The sequence below is a fragment of the Bombina bombina genome, chromosome 3 (genome assembly GCF_027579735.1).
Source record: "Bombina bombina isolate aBomBom1 chromosome 3, aBomBom1.pri, whole genome shotgun sequence".
NCBI lineage: Eukaryota > Metazoa > Chordata > Amphibia > Anura > Bombinatoridae > Bombina > Bombina bombina.
Window position 1 is genome coordinate 616,143,199 of NC_069501.1, and position 27,598 is coordinate 616,170,796.

Here is a 27,598-nt window from a genome sequence, read left to right on the forward strand (position 1 = left end):
GCGGCGTATGGTGTGAGCACTGACAGGCTGACCCCAACCCTTTCAACATCTGCAGAAATGCTGGCAACACTTATACGTCTATTTCCCAAAGACAACCTCTGGATATGATGCTGAGCATGTGCACTCAACTTCTTTGGTCGACTATGGCGAGGCCTGTTCTGAGTGGAACCTGTCCTGTGAAACCACTGTATGGTCTTGCCCACCGTGCTGCAGCTCAGTTTCAGGCTCTTGGCAATCTTCTTATAGCCTAGGCCATCTTTATGTAGAGCAAAAATTATTTTTTTCAGATTCTCATAGAGTTCTTTGCCATGAGGTGCCATGTTGAACTTCCAGTTACCAGTATGAGAGAGTGTAAGAGAGATAACATTAAATTTAACACACCTGCTCCTCATTCACACCTGAGACCTTGCAACACTAACGAGTCACATGACACCGGGGAGGGAAAATGGCTAATTGGGCCCAATTTGGACATTTCCATTTAGGGGTGTACTCACTTTTGCTGTCAACGGTTTAGACATTAATGGCTGTGTGTTGAGTTATTTTGAGGGGACAGCAAATGTACACTGTTATACAGGCTGTACACTCACTACTTTACATTGTAGCAAAGTGTCATTTCTTCAGTGTTGTCAAATGAAAAGATAATAATAAAATATTTACATAAATGTGAGGGGTGTACTCACTTTTGTGAGGTACTGTACTGTATATATATATATATATATATATATATATATATATATATATATATATATATATATATATAAAACGTCTGTTTTTGGGTTTTTTTTGGGTGGGGCTACATTACTTCATTCGTTTCCATATAAACAGATTTTTTTCTGCCACATGAGCCTGCAACTAGCTACAGTGAGGTTCCTAGCGTTATTTCCCTTTTAGAAATTAAAAGATTACAGCATTGTAATTTGGGGCAACAGGCCTTCTGCACTGAAAATAAAGCGAAATACTAAAACATGCAAAATATGTTTCAACATTGAACTTATGATGGATTGTAAAAGAAATCATAGTGTGTCTGAATGGATGAATGCCCCAAGAGTGCCAATTAAAATGAACTTTCCATTTAATGCATGATACTTATAAATGTAACAGTGTGTGTATGAGAAGGCCATAGTAATTCAATATGTCAGATTTACTCAGCTAGTTTAAAATTGATTAAAAATGGGTTGATTAACATTTAGGGAGATTAATAAATGTTTGTTAGAAATAAATATAAAATCAATGGATGTCACTGGATAAACTACATTTTGGTTAAATCAGATAGTAAATTCATACATTAAACAAGTAGAAAACCTTCATGTAGAAAGCAACAAAAAGAAAGCTGTTAGCTGTTACCTCTATATAAGTGGGTGGGGGGGGGAATACTACCCCTGTGAACATCAATGGATGAGTCCCACCTTTTGGATGACAATGGATGAGTTCACCCCTTTGGATGTCAATAAAGGATTTCACATCTAAAGATGTCAATGGATGAACTGACTCTTATGTGTGTCAATGCATTACTTTACCCAAATGCCCAGCATTGAAATAAAAGGTAATTGAGCAACTAGAAGTACAGTTATTAGGATTTAGTCTTGCAGTTCTATAAAACTAACACTGAATTGGACAGACTAAACAATTATAATAATTATAAAACATAAAAACAATTTCTTACCTTAAATAAATTAAATTATACTTTTTAACCCAAAAAAGTAGAAGTATAGAAACAATCAAACAAAAAGAAGAATTTATCAGCAAGATCAGACCAGCCTCTCAGCTAATGAGCAGGATCATGGTTATATTCAATTCAGATTAATTAAAGGACCACCTAGGCTAATATAAGCTATAGAACCCTAAGACATACAATATTACAATACAAGAAAAAAAAACCAGACAGTTTTGTCAAAGGCTTAATATATTAAATAATATAAAGCATGTTAATGCATTTAATGGAAAATACATAGCTATATTTAAAGCCCAAGTAGACACAAAGTTCCTATCTGGAGATTTAAATTTTTAACAACACTGTAAAAAAAAAGTTTATTAGTTAGTGGCAATCAATTCCAGTGATAGTTGAAATAGCCAAACCTGTTCTTTCAAGCAGAATGTCCTCAAGAACTTACATATACTGCTGTTCTTTTGTGTTCTAACTTACATACAATAATACATTTTCATACCCTAATCTAAATGGAGCCACTGGGCTTTTAAGGTCATCTATTTTGACAATGTTGAATAATTGGACAATGAAGAAGAAAAAAAAAAAAACTTTCATAAAAAGACCCATTGGAGCTCCTCTATGATAACTCTTTAAAAGAAATTACATTACCAAAAACAAAGAAACAGGAAAAAAACAAACAAAAAATAACCAATTAAAAAAAATAGGTCATACTGCCATTCCATCAATAGCACAAATAAAAATAAAAATATTTCTTGCTAAAAATTGAGCTGCCAAGATAATATGTGAAAAAATTCACCACATAGAAACCATAACATGAAGCAATTTCCTTAAAAGATTCTACCTTGATATTATTTGTTCTGAAATAAAAAAATCCAATACTGTATAAAGACCTCCAATAATCTAGATCCTACGAACATCTTGGATAAAAATATGGTCCACTTGTAAATTCCTGGATACAAATGGCAAAGGAATCACAAATAACTTGACTAAATACCTCTGCATTGCAGCCCATTAATGGGACAAAAAAATAAAAATGCTAAACAAACATCTCATGGGCTTGAAACATCTACAAATATTTGATCTCCTTACCTAAATAAAACTGAACAGTCTAGTTCTCAGGGTTTTTACACATTATATTGAAGGGTCAATCCATCTCAAGTGGTCCAACACAGGTTGCTTTACCATTTTTACTTTACCTCTAGGTGTTGGTTTTGCAAAACCACCAGTTTTTTATTATTTTAGGGCAGTCATCTTTGTGTCATGATACATGACAAATTTTGGTCAAGGATGTCTATGGAAACCTCAAAATCTCAGGTTAGGATGGTCCTAGCTCCTTAGAACAAACTCTAGATCACATTACAAGGAACATGTACTGAACATAAATAAACATATATAAATATTTAGCACATTCTTAATTCTTAGAACTTAAAGGGACACTGAACCCAAATTTTTTCTTTTGTGATTCAGATAGAGCATGCAATTTTAAGCAACTTTCTAATTTGCTCCAATTATCAATTTTTCTTCATTCTCTTGCTATCTTTATTTAAAAAAGAAGGCATCTAAGCTTTTTTTGGTTTCAGTACTCTGGACAGCACTTTTTTATTGGTGGATGAATTTATCCACCAATCAACAAGGACAACCCAGGTTTTATAGGGGCAAGAAAGTGCATTTTTTTAAAATTTCCCCTCACTTTCAGGTTGATTATCTTGGTGGGGGACAATATATAGAACAATATATAAGTCCTCTATGGTAGCATTCTGCTGTAAAACAATTTAGTTTGAGATTCCACTGGTTACAGAGCTAGGGCTACTAGAAATCTAAGGAAACTCCTAGTATATTCATGTGTTTTGAGGAATGACAAGATGTAATATAAGCATAACAAATAATAAAAATGAACAGCATTTTACAAACCCATTTCCGAAAAGGTTGTGATATTATGGAAAATGCAAAAAATAAATAAAATTCCATTCACCCTGTACTATATTGAAAACACATTATTAAACACATATTAATGTACTATACGCTCATTTCAAATCTGATGACTGTAACACACAAAAAGTTGAACAGTGACATAAAAAGTGATATGGTGTTGTTTGTTCTGTGAATAAAGCAGTACGTGACTACAGCTCAGAAGGAAAGGAATTACTGTGTTCAAGGGTAGGATGTGATTTTTCAGTGATACTTCAGTTTGTAAGTATCATCACCAATTTGGTAACAGTTGTTGTAATCCCATGGAATTTCATGAGAAACCTATTATAAAAGGACTATGAGAAATTTGATTTGAGCATATATAAAAGAAAACACTTGTCCCTGGTAGGTTACTGTGTCCCACCTGCTACAAAAAAGTTTGTGATTGAAAAAGAAACATTTATGGAGCAGAGAGAGAATTATGTATTTACCCAGAAATTCTCTTCAGAAAGTTGACTCAGCTTGGAGTATCCCCTGCATCCAAGATTAGGTATACAAATGGTTAGATTACAAGTATTGCGGTAACGCTGAAAAAAAATGGCCATTCAAGCGTAATGGCCAGGAACGCATATTACGTGTCGTGTCGATATAGCTGTAACGCAAGTATTTTAGCCTGTAATGCAACGTCCATTCCACACTCAAAAAAATTACGTTTTTGTGTGGGATTTTCATACAGGTTGTGCGGTCTGGCTAAAGATTTTGTGCTACAGCCTATACTGACACAAAACTCATAACTAAACTGTTACAAAGTACACTAACACCCATAAACTACATATTAACCCCTAAACCGCCACCCTCCAGCATCGCAAACACTATTTAAAATGTATTAACCCCTAATCGGCCGCCCACCCACATTGTCAACACTATTTAAATATATTAACCCCCTAATCCGCCGCTTCCCCGGCATTGCCGCCACTATAATAAAGTTATTAACCCCTAAACCTCGGGCCTCCCACATCGCTGCCACTATAATAAAGTTATTAACCCCTAAAGCTCCGGCCTCCCACATCGCCGCCACTAAATAAACCTATTAACCCCTAAAACTCCGGCCTCCGACATCGCCGTCACTAAATAAACCTATTAACCCCTAAACCTAACACCCCCTAACTTTAAATTAAAATTACAATATAACTATATTTAAATAAGTTAAAACTTACCTGTGAGATAAAAATAAACATAACAATGAACTATAAATTAATCTGACATAACTATTCTAATAAAATAAAAAAAATACTACCAATTAAAAAATCTAAATTACAAATTTAAAAAACCTAGCACTAGGAAAACTAAATTAAAAAAAATAAATTAAATTATCAAAAAAAAAAAAAACAATTACACCTAATCTAATAGCCCTATAAAAATAAAAAGCCCCCCAAAATAAAAACATCGCCTAGCCTATAATAAACTACCAATAGCCCTTACAAGAGCCTTTTGTAGGGCATTGTCTAAGTTAAACAGCTTTTTTACCTGTAAAAAAATACAAAGTCCCACCGACAGTAAAACCCACCCCCCAACCAACCCCCCAAAATAAAAAACCTAACTCTAAAAAAAACCCTAAGATACCCATTGCCCCTAAAGGGGCATTTGTATGGGCATTGTCCTTAAAAGGGCATTCAGCTCCTTTTCACTGCCCTTAAAAGGGCATTCAGCTCATTTACAAAAACCCACAGCCCCATTTACAAAAACCCACAGCCCTAATCTAAAAAAAAAACACCCCCAAAAAATGAAAAAAAAACCCCAACAACTTCAGAATATCTACTCACGGTTCCTGAAGTCCAGACATCCATCTTCATCCAAGCGGCAAGAAGTCTTCATCCAGACGGCGACACCATCATCCATCTAGGGGACGTCTTCTATCTTCATCCCGGTGGCGCGGAGCGGAACCATCCTGGAAGCCAATCCCATCCTGCACGGAGCATCCTCTTCATACGATCACCGCCGTACACTGAAGTTGAATGCAAGGTAGCCGTTTCAAAATGGCGTACCTTGCATTCCTATTGGCTGATTTGATACTTCAAATTTGAATCAGCCAATAGGATGAGAGCTTCAGAAATTCTGGGGATAGTGTTAGTTTTTTTTTAATTTTTTAGGGTGAGATTTATTTTAGATTAGGGCTTTGGGCTTTAGTAAAAGAGCTGAATACCATTTTAAGGGCAGTGAAAAGGAGCTGAATGCCCTTTTGAGTGCAATGTGTAGCTTAGGTTTTTTTTCAGTTACTTTTTTATTTTAGGGAGTTGATTGGGTGGTGGGTTTTACTGTTGGGGGGACTTTCTATTTTTTTTTACAGGTAAAAGAGCTGTTTAACTTAGGGCAATGCCCTACAAAAAACTCTTTTATGTAATAGTTTATTGTAGGCTAGGGGGTGTTTTTATTTTGGGGGAGCTTTTTTATTTTTATAGGGCTATTAGATTAGGTGTAATTGTTTTTATTTTTGATCATTTCGTTTATTATTTTTTGTAAGCTTAGTGTTTTTTATTTTTCATAATTTGGTGTTTATTATTTTTTTAATTTTAGATTTTTAAAAAATTTTTTCATAGTGTTAGGTTTTTTTAAATTTGTAGTTTACATTTTTTAATTGGTAGTATTTTTTTATTTTATTAGAATAGTTATGTTAGGTTAATTTATAGTTAAATGTTAGGTTTATTTTTATTTCACAGTAAGTTTTTATTTATTTAAATATAGTTATATTGTAATTTTAATTTAAAGTTGGGGGTGTTAGGTTTAGGGCTTAATAGTTTAATTTAGTGTTTTGCGATGTGGGGGGGTTTAGGTGTTAATAGGTTTATTTAGTGGCGGCGATGTGGGAGGCCGGAAGTTTAGGGGTTAATTGGTTTATTTAGTGGCGGAGATGTGGGAGGCCGGAGGTTAATAACTTTCTTATAGTGGCGGCGATGTGGGAGGTTAAGTGGTTAATAACTTTATTATAGTAGTGGCGATGTCGGGGAGCGTCAGATTAGGGGTTAATAGCTTTTATTAGTGTCGGCGATGTCGGGGAGCGGCAGAATAGGGGTTAATAACTTTATTATAGTGTCAGCGATGTTGGGAGTGGCCAAATAGGGGTTAACAACTTTATTATAGTGACAGCGATGGCAGGGAGAGGCGGAATAAGGGTTAATAACTTTTATTAGTGTCGGCGATGTTGGGAGCTGTAGATTAGGGGTTAATAACTATTTAGGAATTAGGTGTTGGCGTTGTCGGGGCAGCAGATTAGGGGTGTTTAGACTTTGGGTTTATGTTAGGGTGTTAGGTTTAAACGTAACTTTTATTCCCCATAGACATTAATGGGGTTGCATTACGGAGATTTTTCATTCCGCGCTTTAGGTATTAGGTTTTTTTCCAACACTCTCTCCCCATTGATGTCTATGAGGGAAAGCGTGCATGAGCACGTCAAAGCAGCCCTTGGATTTTGTGCTACAAAGAAGCATGGTAAGCGCTCCGGATCCTCGTCTTCCGCCCAGTGTTGAGAAACTGCCAATATCGTCGTCCTCTGTCTGCTAAACACGCTGCACTCACTGACCTGTAATCACAAGCTCAGCGATCCTTTAAAGAGCAGCATGCGATCCTCACACTGTGCTGGTCTCACAGCCCAGGTGTCCCACAAGAAACAAAAATCACTGCGGAAGAGTTCCTCTTTAGTTGTGGGAGTCCTCACCGGCTCTCAATAATGATACAGATCAGATCAGAAAGCCAATATAAAGAGTGCTTAATCCTCCCTCGGTATGAATATAAGAAAGCCAAATGACTGTCTTTGAAAATAGACGTTTATTAGAAGTTTAAAGTTAAAAGTGGTACAGGAAATACAGGTCAAACGCGTTTCGTATGGTTGCACTTTATTAATGACCCATGTAACGCTCTGATACAAACCCCTATTTAAAGGGGAAAAGGACAAGTATATTCCCTAACGTAATCAGAGTGTACACATATGTTAACAATATAAATGATTACTTTACAACAATTTACTATGTTCCAGTGTGTTATTCATCCTTAGGAACATTTAATGTAAACATAAACATATATCCCTATTTAATAATATTGCTGCAAAGTTAATCTATATACAAACAACATAATCTAATTAATGTCCATTAATAGAAATATTCTGAACATCATAATACTTACAATTTCAAAAAACAAACATAAACCTCATTCATCGTTTTTGCACTTATATATTATATTACATGTTTACTGCTTTAGCCAGTTTGTAACAATGTATTGTTCCCAAATCACTCTTTATATTGGCTTTCTGACTTGGATTTTGTGCGGTATGGAGCTTAACGCCACCATATCGCATGCACAAGGAAGCTTTACAGTAACTCGTAATGGCAGCGCTATGGAGAGTGAAATAATGCAACATTTTTGGTTTAAGTTTCGCACCCTGTTTAGCGCAAAACTCGTAATCTAGGTAAAAGTGCTTTAAGAGCTAAAGTAGGAAGGATTTCTGAAGCTTTGAAAAGAAATCTGTAAAAAAAATGTTTGATGAGATACTAGCAGAGTATAACAGTGACAAAAAGTGTGTTGTAGCAAACAATGAAGACAAAGTAAAAATTCTCAGCCTATTACCAAAGCCTAAGGTCCCAGAGCAAGATCAGCAAGTAATTCAATGTCTCAAAACTATTGATAAAATTATTCAAAGAACTAGTGAATGTACAGGGGATCCTTCCTGAGACAGGAAACAATATCTATTTTTCTGATGGATCTGCAAACCAATATAAAACAAAAAGAATTTCACCAATCTGTTTAACATGAAAAGGACTTTGGTATAAAAGCCAAATGGAACGTCTTCACAATGTCCCATGGCAAAAATACATGTGTACCGGGATTGGAGGAACAACTAAGTAGAAAACAACAAAAGCCAGTTTCTAGAGGACAACAAAGGGTCAAATATTCACCCCTGAAGATATGTTCCTATTTTGCAATGAAGATTAATGAAGATTAAGGGGGTTACATATATATATGTCAAAAGCAATGAAGAGACTGAATGTCATCAACTTAAACTCAAGGACTAATTTGTAAGTGTAAGAGAATTTCAGGTCAAGAAAATGTCACTGTTTTGAGGCAGTATCAAAGAGTCCTCTTAGATTCTTCTTTACATCTGCTTTGTAAAAGTTTTAAAACATGCAGTAATGAAATTTGTCCCCCTGATCCTACGAATAAACTTGTCTCTATGATGACCAGTGGTGGTTAGGCTTGATTGAAGAATTCCATATACACACCGTGGCTCCAAGCGGATATACACCTCAAAGTGCACTTCTTAATACCTCCTTCCTGCCCGGAGTGTTGGTAAAGCAATAGAAGCACAATAAAATATGGCACTGCAAGGTGTTAAAAAAGTCTATGACTAAGTGCCTCTAGGGGGCGCGTAATGTGTCAGTTGGACCCATACTTGGAAGCCATCCATGTCTTCTGTTCTTTGCTATTTTAAAAGATATCCATAAATGTTGTTTTTTTCAACACCTTGCAGTGCAGTATTTGTATTGTGTACTTTGTTGATTGAGGAATTTACTGAGGAAAACTGGACCAAGAACATCATTCAAGGTGACTACTGCCATTGTAAGTTCCCACAACATTTCCGAGAGACTGAGTGAGGAAATCTCACAGCTTCTAATCATACATGTAACTAGAAATTGTGGTGTGTCAATCAGAAACATAATTAGTGTAAAATATAGTTCATTTTTATTATTTGTAATGCTTATAATACATCTTGTCATTTCTCAAACCGCATGAAAAAATTGCACTTTCTTGTCCCCATAAGAGAAGCCTTAAACCTGAAATGTTCTGAATGCACACTATACTTACCTACATACCCCCTAAAATTTAGGACTAAGACTCATACGCTTCCTATTAAAAACTGACCCTAAAAAGTGGCACTTTTAGTGATTTTTATCATTATATAAGGACTTAAGTTCTAAGTCTAAGGATTAAGAATGTGCAAAATGTTTATGTATGAACATGTACCTTTTAATGTGATCTAGAGATCTGTTTTTGTTCTAGAGAGCTAGGACCATCCTGAGCGGAGATTGAGGTTTTTGTAAACATCTGTATAGCCAAAGTTGTTGTGCGCCATGAAACAAAGATGGCCCCCACAGTTAAACCAAGTAAAATAAAAATAACTTCTGGTTTTGCAATACCAATAAATAGAAATAATCACTTAAAAAATAGGAAAATTAAAAACGGTCAAGTAACCAAGTTTACAATTATTGGACCACTTGAGGTGGACTGACCCAGGAGAGGACACTGATTTGATTCCTGTGGAAATGTTTTTCTTATTAGGCTTGAAAGTAACATAACTTTTCTAAGGAAGGATGACCACTAAATGCTTTCTCTTGTTTTTTATATATTTTTTCTCTCCGGAGAAAAAAACAAACAGTAATTTCTTCAAAGCTCTTAATGAACAAAGTCTACGTTTAGAATTATGCAAGAGAAGGTTGCACATAGATTAAATATGCAATAATGCAAGCGGAATCCACATAGCTCATTGCAAAGGTATCAAAAGAAAGGTCATGTAAGAATCAAGAAGCACCAATTCCTACAGTTTTTCTAAGACACAAATTGTGACAATAATTATCCACTGAGTAAGGAAAGAGCAACAATGACAAAAACTAGTGGATTACATTGACATTTAAGCTTCAGGTATAGTATATAACGACTACTTAAAGGGATTCATCCCTTTAATCCAATTATCACAAGATAAGTAAAATATTTAATCAAATCCAGACTTCTAATTCTTTTATTAGTTAAAAATGAGGAAAAGTGGGGGGAAAATATTTTTTCAGTCTCTAAAATCTCTTATTCACAATTAATAAGAGAAAACTGAAATGCATTATCAAAGCCTATGATTTCATATTGAACCTAGTTACTTCTCTGATTTAAATAGATTGCATACCAACTTCTGACACAATAAAAACATATAGCATTGGCCATTCTACAACTTTCTAAATTTGCCAAATTATATACTAACACCTAATGAACAACTTAAACTTAATTTTTCCTCACCATATTCCAGAAAACATATTTTTACAGGTAAGGGGCCTTAAATTAATCATTCGATGAGAAATAAGAGAGAAAACTGCCAAACAAGCAGAAAATCACATGAATTCACTGGGGCCTAGTTATCAAGCCGTCAACCTCAAATACGCTGGAATTCCGCAGCGTATTTGTGGCGAGGCTGATTCGCCTTAGTTATCAAAGGCTAGAGACCGGCAAAAGTAGAATTTTGTGACGTAAGCTTCGATCCGCCGGTCTCAGTCCGACACAGATCGATTCTTACGTCACTCCAGATGTTCCGCACACAAGTGCGGCACAATCTGACTACTTTTGATAGTTATCAAAAAACTAGCAGGTACGCTCGGCACTTTTACGGCCCAGCGTACCTGGTTTTCAATCCGCCGCCCTGGAGGCGGCGGATCCCATAGGAATCAATGGGAGTCTGACCATAACGAAAGTTCATGTTCGCTGCTGCCAGACATCCCATTGATTTCTATGGGAGCTGTCTACACCTAACACCCTAACATGTACCCCGAGTCTAAACACCCCTAAGCTGTCCCCCCCTACACCGCCGCCCTCTATAATAAAGTTATTAACCCCTATCCTGCTGATCCCGCACCTCGCCGCAACTAAATAAATAGTTTAACCCCTAAACCGCCGCAACCTATATTAAATTTATTAACCCCTAATCTGCCCCCCCTACACCGTCGCCACCTATAATACATTTATTAACCCCTATCCTGCCCCCCACTACACCGCCGCCACTGTAATAAATGTATTAACCCCTAAACCTAAGTCTAACACTAACCCTAACACCCCCCTAACTTGAATATTAATTAAATAAATCTAAATAATATTTCTATTATTAACTAAATTAATCCTATTTAAAAATAAATACTTACCTTTAAAATAAACCCTAATATAGCTACAATATAAATAATAATTATATTGTAGCTATCTTAGGATTTATTTTTATTTTACAGGTAACTTTCAATTTATTTTAACTAGGTACAATAGCTAATAAATAGTTATTAACTATTAAATAGCTACCTAGCTAAAATAAAGAGAAATTTACCTGTAAAATAAAAATTAACCTAAGTTACAATTACACCTAACACTACACTATCCTTTAATAAATTATTTCTATTTAAAACTAAATACTTACCTGTAAAATAAACCCTAAGATAGCTACAATGTAATTAATAATTACATTGTAGCTATTTTAGGAATTATATTTATTTTACAGGTAACTTTGTATTTATTTTAGCTAGTTAGAATAGTTATTAAATAGTTATTAACTATTTAATAACTACCTAGCTAAAAGAAATACAAAATTACCTGTAAAATAAATCCTAACCTAAGTTACAATTAAACCTAACACTACACTATCATTAAATTAATTAAATAAATTAACTACAAATAACTACAATTAAATACAATTACATAAACTAACTAAAGTACAAAAAATAAAAAAAATAAGTTACAAACATTTTAAAAATATTACAACAATTTTAAGCTACGTACACCTAATCTAAGCCCCCCAAAATAAAAAAATGCCCTACCCTATTCTAAATTAAAAAAGTTCAAAGCTCTTTTACCTTACCAGCCCTTAAAAGGGCCTTTCGTGGGGCATGCCCCAAAGAATTCAGCTCTTTTGCCTGTAAAAGAAAAATACAACCCCCCCAACATTAAAACCCACCACCCACATACCCCTAATCTTACCCAAACCCCCCTTAAAATAACCTAACACTAATCCCCTGAAGATCATCCTACCTTGAGTCATCTTCACTCAGCCGAGCAGCGATGGAACCGAAGAGGAGATCCGGAGCGGCAGAAGTGATCCTCCAAGGGGCGCTGAAGAAATCTTCCATCCAATGAAGTGATCCTCCAGGCGGCGCTGAAGAAGTCTTCCATCCGGGCGATGTCATCTTCCAAGCGGCGCTGAAGAAGTCTTCTATCCGGGCGATGTCATCTTCCAAGCGGGGTCTTCAATCTTCAATCATCATCCCGATGACGCGGAACATCTTTCTTTCGCGACGGACTACCGACGAACGAAGGCTCCATTAAGGGACGTCATCCAAGATGGCGTCCCTTCAATTCCGATTGGCTGATAGGATTCTATCAGCCAATCGGAATTAAGGTAGGAAAAATCTGATTGGCTGATTGAATCAGCCAATCAGATTGAAGTTCAATCCGATTGGCTGATCCAATTAGCCAATCAGATTGAGATCGTATTCTATTGGCTGATCCGATCAGCCAATAGAAAGCAAGCTCAATCTGATTGGCTGATTCAATCAGCCAATCAGATTTTTCCTACCTTAATTCCGATTGGCTGATAGAATCCTATCAGCCAATTGGAATTGAAGGGACGCCATCTTGGATGACGTCCCTTAAAGGAGCCTTCATTCGTCGGTAGTCCATCGGGAAAGATGGATGTTCCGCGTTGGCGGGATGAAGATCGATCCTGAAGAAAGAAGATCGAAGACCCTGCTTGGAAGATGACATCGCCCGGATAGAAGACTTCTTCAGCGCCGCTTGGAAGATGACATCGCCCGGATGGAAGACTTCTTCAGCGCCGCCTGGAGGATCACTTCATCGGATGGAAGATTTCTTCAGCGCCCCTTGGAGGATCACTTCTGCCGCTCCGGATCTCCTCTTCAGTTCCATCGGTGGCTCGGCTGAGTGAAGACGACTAAAGGTAGGATGATCTTCAAGGGATTAGTGTTAGGTTATTTTAAAGGGGGTTTGGGTTAGATTAGGGGTATGTGGGTGGTGGGTTTTAGTGTTGGGGGGGTTGTATTTTTCTTTTACAGGCAAAAGAGCTGAATTCTTTGGGGCATGCCCCACAAAAGGCCTTTTTAAGGGCTGGTAAGGTAAAAGAGCTTTGAACTTTTTTAATTTAGAATAGGGTAGGGCATTTTTTTATTTTTGGGGGCTTTGTTATTTTATTAGGTGGCTTAGATTAGGTGTAAGTAGCTTAAAATTGTTGTAATATTTTTAAAATGTTTGTAACTTATTTTTTTATTTTTTGTAACTTACCTTTTTTTATTTTTTGTACTTTAGTTAGTTTATGTAATTGTATTTAATTGTAGTTATTTGTAGTTAATTTATTTAATTAATTTAATGATAGTGTAGTGTTAGGTTTAATTGTAACTTAGGTTAGGATTTATTTTACAGGTAATTTTGTATTTCTTTTAGCTAGGTAGTTATTAAATAGTTAATAACTATTTAATAACTATTCTAACTAGCTAAAATAAATACAAAGTTACCTGTAAAATAAATATAAATCCTAAGATAGCTACAATGTAATTATTAATTATATTGTAGCTATCTTAGGGTTTATTTTAAAGGTAAGTATTTAGTTTTAAATAGGAATAATTTATTAAAGTATAGTGTAGCGTTAGGTGTAATTGTAACTTAGGTTAGTTTTTATTTTACAGGTTAATTTCTCTTTATTTTAGCTAGGTAAGCTATTAAAGAGTTAATAACTATTTAATAGCTATTGTACCTAGTTTAAATAAATTGAAAGTTACCTGTAAAATAAAAATAAATCCTAAGATAGCTACAATATAATTATTATTTATATTGTAGCTATATTAGGGTTTATTTTAAAGGTAAGTATTTAGTTTTAAATAGGATTAATTTAGTTAGTAATAGAAATATTATTTAGATTTATTTAATTAATATTTAAGTTAGGGGGGTGTTAGGGTTAGTGTTAGACTTAGGTTTAGGGGTTAATCATTTTATTACAGTGGCGGCGGTGTAGTGGGGGGCAGGATAGGGGTTAATAAATGTATTATAGGTGGCGACGGTGTAGGGGGGGGCAGGATAGGGGTTAATAAATTTAATATAGGTTTCGGCGGGGTCCGGGAGCGGCGGTTTAGGGGTTAATACATATATTATAGTTGCGGCGGGGTCAGGGAGCGGCGGTTTAGGGGTTAAACTATTTATTTAGTTGTGGCGAGGTGCGGGATCAGCAGGATAGGGGTTAATAACTTTATTATAGATTGCAACGGTATAGGGGGGGCAGGATAAGGGTTACTAGGTATAATGTAGGTTGCGGCGGTGTCCGGGACCGGCGGTTTAGGGGTTAATACATTTATAAGAGTTGTGGCGGGGTCTAGGTGTGGCGATTTAGGGGTTAATACATTTATAAGAGTTGCGGCGGGGTCTAGGAGCGGCGGTTTAGGGGTTACTAACTTTATTGAGTTGCGGGGGGCTCCGGGGGCGCCGGTATAGGGGGTAGAACAGTGTAGTTAGTGTGGGTGCTTAGTGACAGGCTAGCAATAAAGCTGTAAAAAAGCCAAAGAGCAGCGAGATAGGATGAGTGATAACTCTCACAGTCCGCTGCTCATCGCCCCGTGCTTGGTGCGTAGCTTTTTGACAGCTTTTTTGATAACTTAGGCAAATTTTTGCAGGTCCGCGGCGGCGATGTGAGGCGAGCTTAGGCGGACGTATTGGGCCGGCGAAGGCAGGAAAAGTAGACGCGTTGATAACTACCCCCCACTATCTCTTATATTGCTAAAGAAATGTGTCAAGCTTGCAACATTACTTCTTCAACAGAGATAATGCAGAACCACTTTAAAATAATAAAAAAAATTGCCTTCCTATACACAAAAACATGAAACCAACAGAAACTTATTTATTGATAAAAAGACAACATTTTCCCCAAATTACAAAAAACAAAAAAGCATCAACTCTCAAACCAGAAAATGCAGCTTTTTTTCATGTAATTGGCAAGAGTCCATGAGCTAGTGACGTATGGGATATACAATCCTACCAGGAGGGGCAAAGTTTCCCAAACCTCAAAATGCCTATAAATACACCCCTCACCACACCCACAATTCAGTTTTACAAACTTTGCCTCCTATGGAGGTGGTGAAGTAAGTTTGTGCTAAGATTTCTACGTTGACATGCGCTTCTCAGCTTTTTTGAAGTCCGATTCCTCTCAGAGTACAGAGAATGTCAGAGGGACGTGAAGAGAGTATCACCTACTGAATGCAATGATTTTCCTAACGGGGGTCTATTTCATAGGTTCTCTGTTATCGGTCGCAGAGATTCATCTCCTACCTCCCTTTTACAATCGACAATATACTCTCATATACCATTACCTCTACTGATAACCGTTTCAGTACTGGTTTGGCTATCTGCTATATGTGGATGGGTGTCTTTTTTGGTAAGTATGTTTTTATTACTTAAGACACCCCAGCTATGGTCTGGCCCTTTATGCATTTATATAAAGTTCTAAATATATGTATTGTACTTATATTTGCCATGAGTCAGGTTCATGTATTTCCTTGTGCAGACTGTCCGTTTCATATTTGGGAAATAAACATATTAACCCTTTAAGGACACAGCTTTCAGTTTGCTCAATTGTTTTATGACGGAAAAATTCCGTCATATGTCCTTAAGAGGTTAAGAAATATTTTTTCTTACCTGGGGTTTAGTCTTTTTTTCAAATTGACTACTTTTTTCTTACAAATTGCGGGCAGCATTAGGCCCGCGGGTGCGCCAAATGCTAGACTTTATTGCGTCATTCTTGGAGTGAGAATTTTTTGGTGCAAAAAGTACATCCGTTGATACAAGTTTGTCATTTCTGGTGTCGTAGTTGACGCGGAAGCCTTACACACGGTTGCGTCATTAGTGACGCAAGTGTGTCATTTCCGGATATTGGCGGCAAAAATTTTTCTTCCGTTGTGCGTCATACTTGGTGCCAAATTTTTCATTAGTTTTATACCCCATTGCTGTCTGCCTCTTGCCTTTTTTCTATGTCAGAGGGCTATGCTGTTTGCATTTGTTCCCATTCCTGAAACTGTCATATAAGGAAATTGATCATTTTGCTTTATATGTTGTTTTTTCTTTTACATTTTGCAAGATGTCTCAATCTGATCCTGCCTCAGAAGTATCTGTTGGAACTTTGTTGCCTGACATCGGTTCTACCAAAGCTAAGTGCATTTGTTGTAAGATTGTGGAAATTATATCTCCGAATGTCTTTTGTAATAGTTGTCATGATAAACTTTTACATGCAGAGAATGTATCCATCAGTAACAGTGCATTGCCAGTTGCAGTTCCTTCAACTTCTAATGTACATGATATACCTATGAATTTTAAATAATTTGTTACTGATTCTATTCAGAAGGCTTTGTCTGCATTTCTGCCTTCTAATAAACGTAAAAGGTCTTTTAAAACTTTTCATAAAGTTGATGAAATTTCAAATGACCAACAACATAATGATTTATCCTCCTCTGATGAGGATCTATCTGATTCAGAAGATCCCTCCTCAGATATTGACACTGACAAATCTACTTATTTGTTTAAAATAGAGTATATTCGTTCTTTGTTAAAAGAATTGTTAATTACTTTGGATATTGAGGAAGCTAGTCCTCTTGACATTAAGACTAGTAAATGTTTAAATGCTGTTTTTAAACCTCCTGTGGTTACTCCAGAGGTTTTTCCTATTCCTGATGCTATTTCTGATATGATTTCTAAGGAATGGAATAAGCCAGGTACTCCTTTTATTCCTTCTTCAAGGTTTAAAAAATTGTATCCTTTACCAGCAATTTCTATAGAGTTTTTGGAAAAGATCCCCAAAGTTGATGGGGCTATTTCTACTCTTGCTAAACGTACCACTATTCCTATGGAAGATAGTACTTCTTTTAAAGATTCTTTAGATAGGAAACTTGAATCTTATCTAAGGTAAGCCTATTTTATATTCAGGTCATCTTCTCAGGCCTGCAATTTCTTTGGCTGATTTTGCGGCTGCATCAACATTTTGGTTGGAGAATTTAGCGCAACAAGGTTTGGATTCTGACATATCTAGCATTGTTCGCTTACTGCAACATGCTAATCATTTTATTTGTGATGCCATTTTTGATATTATCAAAATTGATGTTAGATCCATGTCTTTAACTATTTTAGCTAGAAGAGCTTTATGGCTTAAATCTTGGAATGCTGATATGACATCTAAGTCTAGATTATTATCTCTTTCTTTCCAAGGTAATAATTTATTTGGTTCTCAGTTGGATTCTATTATTTCAACTGTTACTGGAGGAAAGGGGATTTTTCTGCCTCAGGATAAAAAACCTAAGGGTAAATCTAAGGCTTCTAACAGTTTTCGTTCCTTTCGTCAAAATAAGGAACAAAAATCTAATCCTTCCCCCAAGGAATCTGTTTCCAATTGGAAGCCTTCCTCAAATTGGAATAAATCCAAGCCTTTTAAAAAAACAAAGTCAGCCCCTAAGTCCGCATGAAGGTGCGGCCCTCATTCCAACTCAGCTGGTAGGGGGCAGATTAAGTTTTTTCAAGGATTTTTGGATAAATTCTGTTCAAAATCAATGGATTCAGAGCATTGTTTCTCAAGGGTATCGAATAGGATTCAGAGTAAGACCTCCTGTGAGAAGATTTTTTCTCTAACGTATCCAAGCAAATCCAGTAAAAGCTCAGGCTTTCCTGAAGTGTGTTTTCAGACCTGAAGTCTTCAGGGGTAATCATGCCGGTTCCTTTTCAGGAACAAGGTCTAGGGTTTTATTCAAATCTATTCATTGTCCCAAAGAAGGAAAATTCATTCAGACCAGTTCTGGATCTGAAAATTTTGAATCATTATGTACCAACTTTCAAGAGAAACTAAACTTCTTGATATTCACTGTTTTGTACAAGCTTTAGTTCATATTAAGCCCGCCATTAAATAAATTTCTCCTCCTTGGAGTCTTAATTTGGTTTTGAAGGCATTACAGGCTCCTCCGTTTGAGCCTATGCATTCTTTGGACATTAAACTACTTTCTTGGAAAATGTTGTTCCTTTTGGCCATCTCTTCTGCTAGAAGAGTTTCTGAGCTATCTGCTCTTTCTTGTGAATCTCCTTTTCTGATTTTTCATCAAGATAAGGCAGTTTTGTGGACTTCCTTTAAATTTCTACCTAAAGTTGTGAATTCTAACAACATTAGTAGAGAAATTGTCCCTTCCTTGGGTCCTAATCCTAAGAATTCTTTGGAAAGATCCTTACATTCTTTGGATGTGGTGACAGCTTTGAAATATTATGTTGACGCTACTAAAGATTTCAGGAAGACTTCTAGTCTATTTGTTATATTTTCTGGTCCTAGGAAAGGTCAGAAGGCCTCTGCAATTTCCTTGGTTTCTTGGTTAAAGCTTTTGATTCATCAAGCTTATTTGGAGTCTGGTCAGGCCCCGCCTCAGAGAATTACAGCTCATTCTACTAGATCAGTCTCCACTTCATGGGCTTTTAAGAATGAAGCGTCAGTTGATCAGATTTGCAAAGCAGCAACTTGGTCCTCTTTGCATACATTTACTAAATTCAACCATTTTGATGTACAGGGAGTGCAGAATTATTAGGCAAGTTGTATTTTTGAGGATTAATTTTATTATTGAACAACAACCATGTTCTCAATGAACCCAAAAAACTCATTAATATCAAAGCTGAATAGTTTTGGAAGTAGTTTTTAGTTTGTTTTTAGTTATAGCTATTTTAGGGGGATATCTGTGTGTGCAGGTGACTATTACTGTGCATAATTATTAGGCAACTTAACAAAAAACAAATATATACCCATTTCAATTGTTTATTTTTACCAGTGAAACCAATATAACATCTCAACATTCACAAATATACATTTCTGACATTCAAAAACAAAACAAAAACAAATCAGTGACCAATATAGCCACCTTTCTTTGCAAGGACACTCAAAAGCCTGCCATCCATGGATTCTGTCAGTGTTTTGATCTGTTCACCATCAACATTGCGTGCAGCAGCAACCACAGCCTCCCAGACACTGTTCAGAGAGGTGTACTGTTTTCCCTCCTTGTAAATCTCACATTTGATGGGGTTCAGATCAGGTGAACAAGGAGGCCATGTCATTAGATTTTCTTCTTTTATACCCTTTCTTGCCAGCCACGCTGTGGAGTACTTGGACGCGTGTGATGGAGCATTGTCCTGCATGAAAATCATGTTTTTCTTGAAGGATGCAGACTTCTTCCTGTACCACTGCTTGAAGAAGGTGTCTTCCAGAAACTGGCAGTAGGACTGGGAGTTGAGCTTGACTCCATCCTCAACCCGAAAAGGCCCCACAAGCTCATCTTTGATGATACCAGCCCAAACCAGTACTCCACCTCCACCTTGCTGGCGTCTGAGTCGGACTGGAGCTCTCTGCCCTTTACCAATCCAGCCACGGGCCCATCCATCTGGCCCATCAAGACTCACTCTCATTTCATCAGTCCATAAAACCTTAGAAAAATCAGTCTTGAGAAATTTCTTGGCCCAGTCTTGACGTTTCAGCTTGTGTGTCTTGTTCAGTGGTGGTCGTCTTTCAGCCTTTCTTACCTTGGCCATGTCTCTGAGTATTGCACACCTTGTGCTTTTGGGCACTCTAGTGATGTTGCAGCTCTGAAATATGGCCAAACTGGTGGCAAGTGGCATCTTGGCAGCTGCACGCTTGACTTTTCTCAGTTCATGGGCAGTTATTTTGCGCCTTGGTTTTTCCACACGCTTCTTGCGACCCTGTTGACTATTTTGAATTAAACGCTTGATTGTTCAATGATCACGCTTCAGAAGCTTTGCAATTTTAAGAGTGCTGCATCCCTCTGCAAGATATCTCACTATTTTTGACTTTTCTGAGCCTGTCAAGTCCTTCTTTTGACCCATTTTGCCAAAGGAAAGAGAGTTGCCTAATAATTATGCACACCTGATATAGGGTGTTGATGTCATTAGACCACACCCCTTCTCATTACAGAGATGCACATCACCTAATATGCTTAATTGGTAGTAGGCTTTCGAGCCTATACAGCTTGGAGTAAGACAACATGCATAAAGAGGATGGTGTGGTCAAAATACTCATTTGCCTAATAATTCTGCACTCCCTGTATTTGCTTCTTCTGAAGCAGTCTTTGGTAGAAAAGTTCTTCAGGCATTTGTTTCAGTTTGATTCTTCTGCTGATGTTTTAAGTTTTTCTTTTCATTATGAGAATAACTTTTAGTTTGGGTTGTGGATTATTTTTTCAGCGGAAAATGGCTGTTGTTTATTTTTATCTATCCCTCTCTAGTGACTCTTGAGTGGAGTTCCACATCTTGGGTATTGATATCCCATATGTCACTAGCTCATGGACTCTTGCCAATTACATGAAAGAAAACATAATTTATGTAAGAATTTACCTGATAAATTCATTTCTTTCATATTGGCAAGAGTCCATGAGGCCCACCCTTTTTATGGTGGTTATGATTTTTTTGTATAAAGCACAATTTTTTCAAATTCCTTTGTTGATGCTTTTTACTCCTTTCTTTATCACCCCACTTCTTGGCTATTCATTAAACTGAATTGTGGGTGTGGTGAGGGGTGTATTTATAGGCATTTTGAGGTTTGTGAAACTTTGCCCCTCCTGGTAGGATTGTATATCCCATACGTCACTAGCTCATGGACTCTTGCCAATATGAAAGAAATGAATTTATCAGGAAAATGCTTACATAAATTATGTTTTTACTATACAAGCGTAACCATGAGCCGTAGGAAAGCTTTTAAAGCTTCTGGACTGAGCATTACCCAGTTAATTTCTGTGCACAAAGGATTAACTTTAGTTGTGAATTGGATACAAGGGTAATAACGTGTGTTTTTTTTAGGGGGGTGTTTTTTGCTACATTTTTATGAAAGTACTAGTCCTAAAGCCTATGTACACGGGCCATTTTTTGCAGTACAGCTTTCTCCCCCTTTCTTTTTCTATCTATCTCTCTCCCCCTCTCTTTTGTTCTCTCTCTTTCCCCCTCTCTTTTGCTCTCGCTCTCTCCCCCCTCTATTTTGCTATCTCTCTCCCCCTTTCTTTTGCTCTCTCTCTCTCCCCCTCTCTTTTGCTCTCTCTCTTTCTCTCTCTCCCCCCTTTCTTTTGCTCTCTCTCCCTCCTCTCTTTTGCTCTCTCTCTCTCCCCCTCCCTTTTGCTCGCTCTCTCTCCCCCTCTCTTTTGCTCTCTCTCTCCCCTCTTTTGTTCTCTCTCCCTCCACTCTTTTGCTCTCTCTGTCCCCTATTTTGCTCTCTCTGTCCCCTATTTTGCTCTCTCTCCCCCCTATTTTGCTCTCTCTCCCCCTATTTTGCTCTCTCTCTTCTCCCCCTCTCTTTTGCTCTCTCTCTCATTCTCCCTCTCTTTCTCTGCCCCCTCTCATTTGCTCTCTCTCTTTCCCTCGTTTTTTGTCCTCTCCCCTCTATTTGCTCTCTCTCCCCTCTCTTTTGCTCTCTCTCCCCCCTCTTTTGCTCTCTCTCCCCCCTCTTTTGCTCTCTCTCACCTCTTTTGCTCTCTCTCCCCCCTCTTTTGCTCTCTCCCCTCTCTTTTGCTCTCTCTACCCTCTCATTTGCTCTCTCCCCCTTCTCTTTTGCTCTCTCCCCCTTCTCTTTTGCACTCTATCCCCCTCTCTTTTGTTCTCTTTCCCCCTCTCTTTTGCTCTCTCTCTCCCATCTTTTGCTCTTTCTTCCCTCTCTTTTGCTCTCTCTCCTCCTCTTTTGCAATCTTTCCCCTCTCTTTTGCTCACTCTCCCCTCACTTTTGCTCTCTCCCTCTTTCTTTTCTTCTCTCTCCCTCCTCTTTTGCTCTCTCTTCCCCCTCTTTTGCTCTCTCTCTCCCCCTCTTTTGCTCTTTCTCCCCCCTCTTTTGCTCGCTCTTCCCCCTCTTTTGCTCTCTCTCCCCCCTCTCTTTTGCTCTCTCTCTCTCCTCTCTTTTGCGCTCATGGGCACGCCCGCCCACCCTGTCGCGCCCGCCCTTTGTCATGCCCGGCCCCACCCCTGTCACGCCCTGTCCACATCACACCCACTGTTCTCACTGCGGAGATCAGCTGCAGGTCAGTTTGTAGAAGGCCAGGTGTGTCTGTCCTCGCACAGTCTCTACTGCTACTACTACATGACAGCTTCGGACAAACACACTTGGCCTTTTATATTATAGGATTGGTTGTTCCAAAATCTTGGAATGTATTGTAAATGGGCAAATGTGAACAGAACTTTATTACAGTGTACAAGAGGCATTTTTTCAGACGCTACTTACTAATCTTTCTGTGTAAAGCTTCTTTTAATTATAATTAAATCTATTTTAGGCGTTATAATTTAAATACCCATTAATTCTTCAGCTTATTCTAAATAGTACGCTAGATATAGTAAAAATTATTACTGCCCTTCTGATTCTGTTTTTTCCCTTAAACACAAAGACATTATTTTTAATGGGAAATAAAAGCCAAAATGTCCAATAGCCCATCCATTTTTTTTCCATACAATCTTTATTAATTTTTTTGATTGCTTATCTAAGGTATTTTTTAATTTTACGCTTGCGTGTATTTCTTCCATTTTAACAGATTTGTTATAAGAACTATTTTCTGTGTATTTTGTAAATGGTGAATTGACTGTATCTTATTATAGATTTTTGATTGTGATATTCATATTACTACTATGTAATGTATAAATAGAATAATCACTGATTTCAACTTCAAATAAAGCAACATCGGTGCCTTCAAACAACCATCCTCGTTTACCTTAGTAGGGACTACTGCCATTTTCTCTCTTACCAGGAAAAAGTCAACCACACAGTCTGTCAATACTACCGGATAGTGTACATGCAAGTATACTAAACCTGCCACCCCAACTAACTACTAGGATGCATAAAATGACAAGATTCTATAGTATTACTAGAACTATATTTGTAAAGAGTAATAATTCACAGTGAGTGTTACTCACGCTGGCTGAGATTCTTTCCACTGCTCCTCCTGAGGATATACTCCACCGCTTGTCTCTCTGAATTACATGATGAAAACATGAAAAGAAAAAAACAAATGCCAGTAAGTGAAAGAATATAGGAATAAGCATCAGAGACAAACAAGAAGAGATAGAGAGAGTGCAGTGGGCACAGACAATAAAAATGATTGTAGGAGAAAGAGAGAGAGAGAGAGAGAGAGAGAGAGAGACATAGTGGGCACAGGCACATGAAAAAGATAAAGGAAAAATTGAAAGACAGAAAATTAATAACACAAATCCAAAAATAAATATGGAACATACAAAGAAAAGTATGATAAACATCAAAAAGAAAGTAAAGCAGAGAACCAAAGAGGTAAAGAGTACGTTGAGATAAAAATGTAGAACATATAGAAGGCAGATGACACATTGGTAGAATCTCACCTTTGAACTTGCATCCCGGTACCTTTCCAATGTATGGAACTTGCGATTGAGTTCATGGTAAAGCTCAGAATGTCGTTTTCTTGTGTGCATCACTTTCTGTAAAAAGTTAGCTGTGAATTTGATACCCTGGATCAATTAGCCCCTTCCCCTTCTATTAATGCAGCCAGAAGGAGTGAAGGAAACCATCTACAAGCATGCAATATGAAGCATGAACCCTGTGGATATGGTAGGGGATATGTTGTACAAATGTTCTTACCTCAAAATCCAAATCTGAATATCTCAGTCGTTTCCGCTGGGGAAGAAATACAGGGACAGGTTGGTGTGGCTTCTAAGCGATGAGGAAAAGAGAAAGGGAGGAAGATAGATTGAGAGGAGCGAGAAGAGAGATATTCATAGACACAGAGAAAAGCACATGGTACAAAAAGAGTTTTTGTAAATTTTACATGAGAAAAAGAAAAACAATGGACATGATGGATGAGAAAAAATATACACATACCCACAAGTTTTTATTAAAAAAAGTATTAGATGGGATGGAGGTAAAGAGACAGAAACAGGAAGTACTGGGTAAGAATAAGGACACAAAGGAGACATACACAGGGATATTCCCACAATTCTCACCTCCAGAGAGCCTGCACTCATTGAGGGACCAGGTACTGTGCGTGGCATGGTACGACTGCGCTCATTCATCTCTGATGTTAGTATCTGCCTGACAGAGGGTGGCTGCTTAAAGGCCAAACCATACTGGTGATGAGCAGGCACATAGGGTGGGGTAAGGTTGACATTTATGTGATCCACAGAAAGGAAGTTTGGATAACATTCTGCATCTCCTTGCTGGCGCCCTTTTCCCAGGTCAGCAAGCTTAAAATTTAGTTTGCCTTGTTCCCGGCCAAAAGGTTTGAGACTGAGAGTCCGCCGGGGCAGCACCATATACTCACTCTCTAATGAGGGCTCCTGAGGACAATCTCCTAAGTCCAAAGGCCAAAAGTTGCCCTCTGGAGATAAATAGAGAGGGGCACGCTCCAAGTTGATCTCCTTCTTGGGAAGGGGGTCATTAAGCTCATTCACTTGATTATGTGTGATTTTGGGCACCTGAAGAAGGATGCCACCAGCGGAAGAAAGGTTTCCAGGGAGGTGTGAGAAGCTAAGTCCATCTCCACCTTTATGCATCTTTAATTCATCATCGTCATCTAGAGAGATACGGGACAAGGCTCCTGTCACACTTGAGGGGTGGCAAGTGTTGAGCTCTTTAAAAAGGACTGGGAAAATATGGAGAAGTGTAAACATTCAGTTTCACATTTATATATTTATTTATTCATACAGATTAATTTGACCTATCCACTTATGTTTATTTAACGTTTCCATTTCACTTGTATGTTTGCTTATTATAATTTCCCTTGGTGATCCAAATAACCTCTCCTTCTTACTCATTCTATTGATACAAATAATATTTTACTGTAACTGCCCTACTGCTCGATAGACCTTGTCCCATTTCTACAGATAAATATTTAATGTAGTTACTTTTTTCCACATAACTTCTATTATAGTTATTACATTTATTGTTCCATATAACTTTTCATGATAAAACCCCCTATTGCCCCATATAATCCCTCACTATAATGACCAAATGTTAAGAAATGTTTGATTCTTATATATTTCTCACCAGTTTCTCCATGTGCTGTGTACCACGAGGTCTTTTCATCAGACTGGCATGCCAGATCAACATCTTTTTCAAAATCTGACTATAAGTTCAAACAGGAGAGAAAAATAAATGAAGTCAAGGAAGATAAAGGAAGACATATAATTGTAATCTAATGAAGCAGAATGTATTATTTTAATGCACTTTTGGCATTCAATCAATCTTGTAATTCAGATGTTTTGTGAGTATGCAAGTATATTGATTTCCTATAATTTTATGGCAATAAAATCCTAACAAATCTGCGATAAATAGGAAACAGTCAAATTCAATTTAGAAAACTTGAGAGACATTGGGGGACTATGTGTAATATATGACTTTTTTTAATTAGCCATGCATTCAAAAGATTTCCGACATTAAATAATACTGAAAAATTGTCTCTGTTCTGAATATAAAAAATAATGTATCAAAATGTGTTTTTATTTTTTTCCAGAGACTCAGTTGTGCACAACCATAAACTTCCTGTTAATTTCACGTTAAAAAACAAACAGCTTTTAGTTAATCTATTTTCTTGCAAAAAATATTTTAATTTTTTTTCATATGTTTAACAGCTGCTCTTTCAAATTACATGACAGACAAAATTTGATTCACATATTTCTTTAACCAATAATATCAATTCACAATTTCTTAATTTTATAATTAACGTTTCAAACATCTAAAATTATAAGTTCAATCATCAACTAATATTATAATAATTATATTTTATTTGTATTCACAGGGTTTTACTAAACCGTTAAAGGGACTCTCAGGTTAAATTAAATTTTCATCATTCAGATACAGCATGTAATTTTAAACAACTTTCCAATTTACTTCCATTAAAAAAAATGTGCACAGCCTTTTATATTTACACTTTTTGAGTCACCAGATCCTACTGAGCATGTGCAAGAATTCACAGACTATACGTATATGCATTTGTGATTGGCTGATTGCTATCACATGGTACAAGGGGAGTGGAAATATACATAACTTTGAAATTTGTTATAAAAAAAAATCTACTACTCATTTGAAGTTCAGACTAAGTGCTATTGCATTGTCTTGTTATCTTGCATTTGTTGGTTATGCAAATCTAATGTGTTGACTGGTCCTTTAAATGATTTTGTTTAATAATATGTAAACTGAATATGCACAAAAATAGTAACAAAGGGACAAAAATATACTGTTCAAACAGACCAAAAGACCAATGCATTTAAACAGAAAAAGACAAAACTCATGTAAAACATGATTAACGGATTGGAATGTTAAAGTGAAAAATCAGATTTTTTAATGCATTGTAAAGTTTTCAGATTTGAACCCCCCCCCCCAAAAAAAAAAAAAAATGTGCAGAACACTTCTCTTATCTCTTTTATTAGATTAAATAAAACCCCATAGATAGGAGCAATGACAAACTGAAAGCAACAGAAAGTAATTGGGAGACAGAATAAAAATACTTTTCTCCTTATGGTAGCACATTTTAATAAAAATGCACATCTGAGATGAGTAAAAAACAAAGCTTAAAGGGATATGAAACCCCAAAGGGTTTTTTTGTGATTCAGACAACATATAATTTAAAAATAAAGTTTACAATTTTCTTCTTTTATCAAATTTGTAAACTATATAAACTGGTGGTAACATAAAATATCTCCATTAAAGGCCTAGGGCTAGATTCCGTTATGGTGCTAACGTGGAAAAACTGGTGATAAAAATATTTGTCTCCATTAAAGTCTATGGAGTTTTTTTTAAGTTACAACCAGTTTTCACACTTTTCCACCTAATGGTAATAAGCCCCTAGTTTCCATCGAGGTGGTAAAGTTTGGAAACTGGTGGGAACATAAAGATTCTCCATAGACTTAATGGAGACAAATGTTTTTACCACCAGTTTCTAAACTTTATCTCCTCAATACAAACTAGGCCTGGCCTATTGATATGTTTTATGACACCACCAGTTTACATAGAATACAACAGAAATGGAAACTAGGCCTTCTTTGTTGAAGAGATACCTAGGCTGGAGTCTGGAGCACTGTATGGCAGGAAATAGTGCTGTCGTTTAGTGCTCTTGCAAATAGAAAAGATTCTTGCACAACCGTCGCCTTATAGTGTTCCTGGCACATGCACGCTCCTGAGTTTACATCCCTGCTTTTCAACAAAAGATACCAAGAGAACAAAGGAGA

At 36.9% G+C, this 27,598-nt stretch overlaps 1 protein-coding gene across 1 annotated transcript in view; it reads right to left on the reverse strand.

The window, feature by feature from the left end:
* The window catches only part of ADGRB2 (adhesion G protein-coupled receptor B2), a 540,900-nt gene that overhangs the window by 10,224 nt on the left and 503,078 nt on the right, over positions 1 to 27,598 (reverse strand). The window contains exons 24-28 of the mRNA XM_053707236.1: positions 25,419 to 25,497; positions 24,377 to 25,014; positions 24,015 to 24,086; positions 23,759 to 23,854; positions 23,321 to 23,377 (exon numbers count right to left, since the gene is read on the reverse strand). Coding sequence (XP_053563211.1) covers positions 23,321 to 23,377; positions 23,759 to 23,854; positions 24,015 to 24,086; positions 24,377 to 25,014; positions 25,419 to 25,497 — 942 coding nt within the window. The remainder of the gene's footprint in view (positions 1 to 23,320; positions 23,378 to 23,758; positions 23,855 to 24,014; positions 24,087 to 24,376; positions 25,015 to 25,418; positions 25,498 to 27,598) is intronic.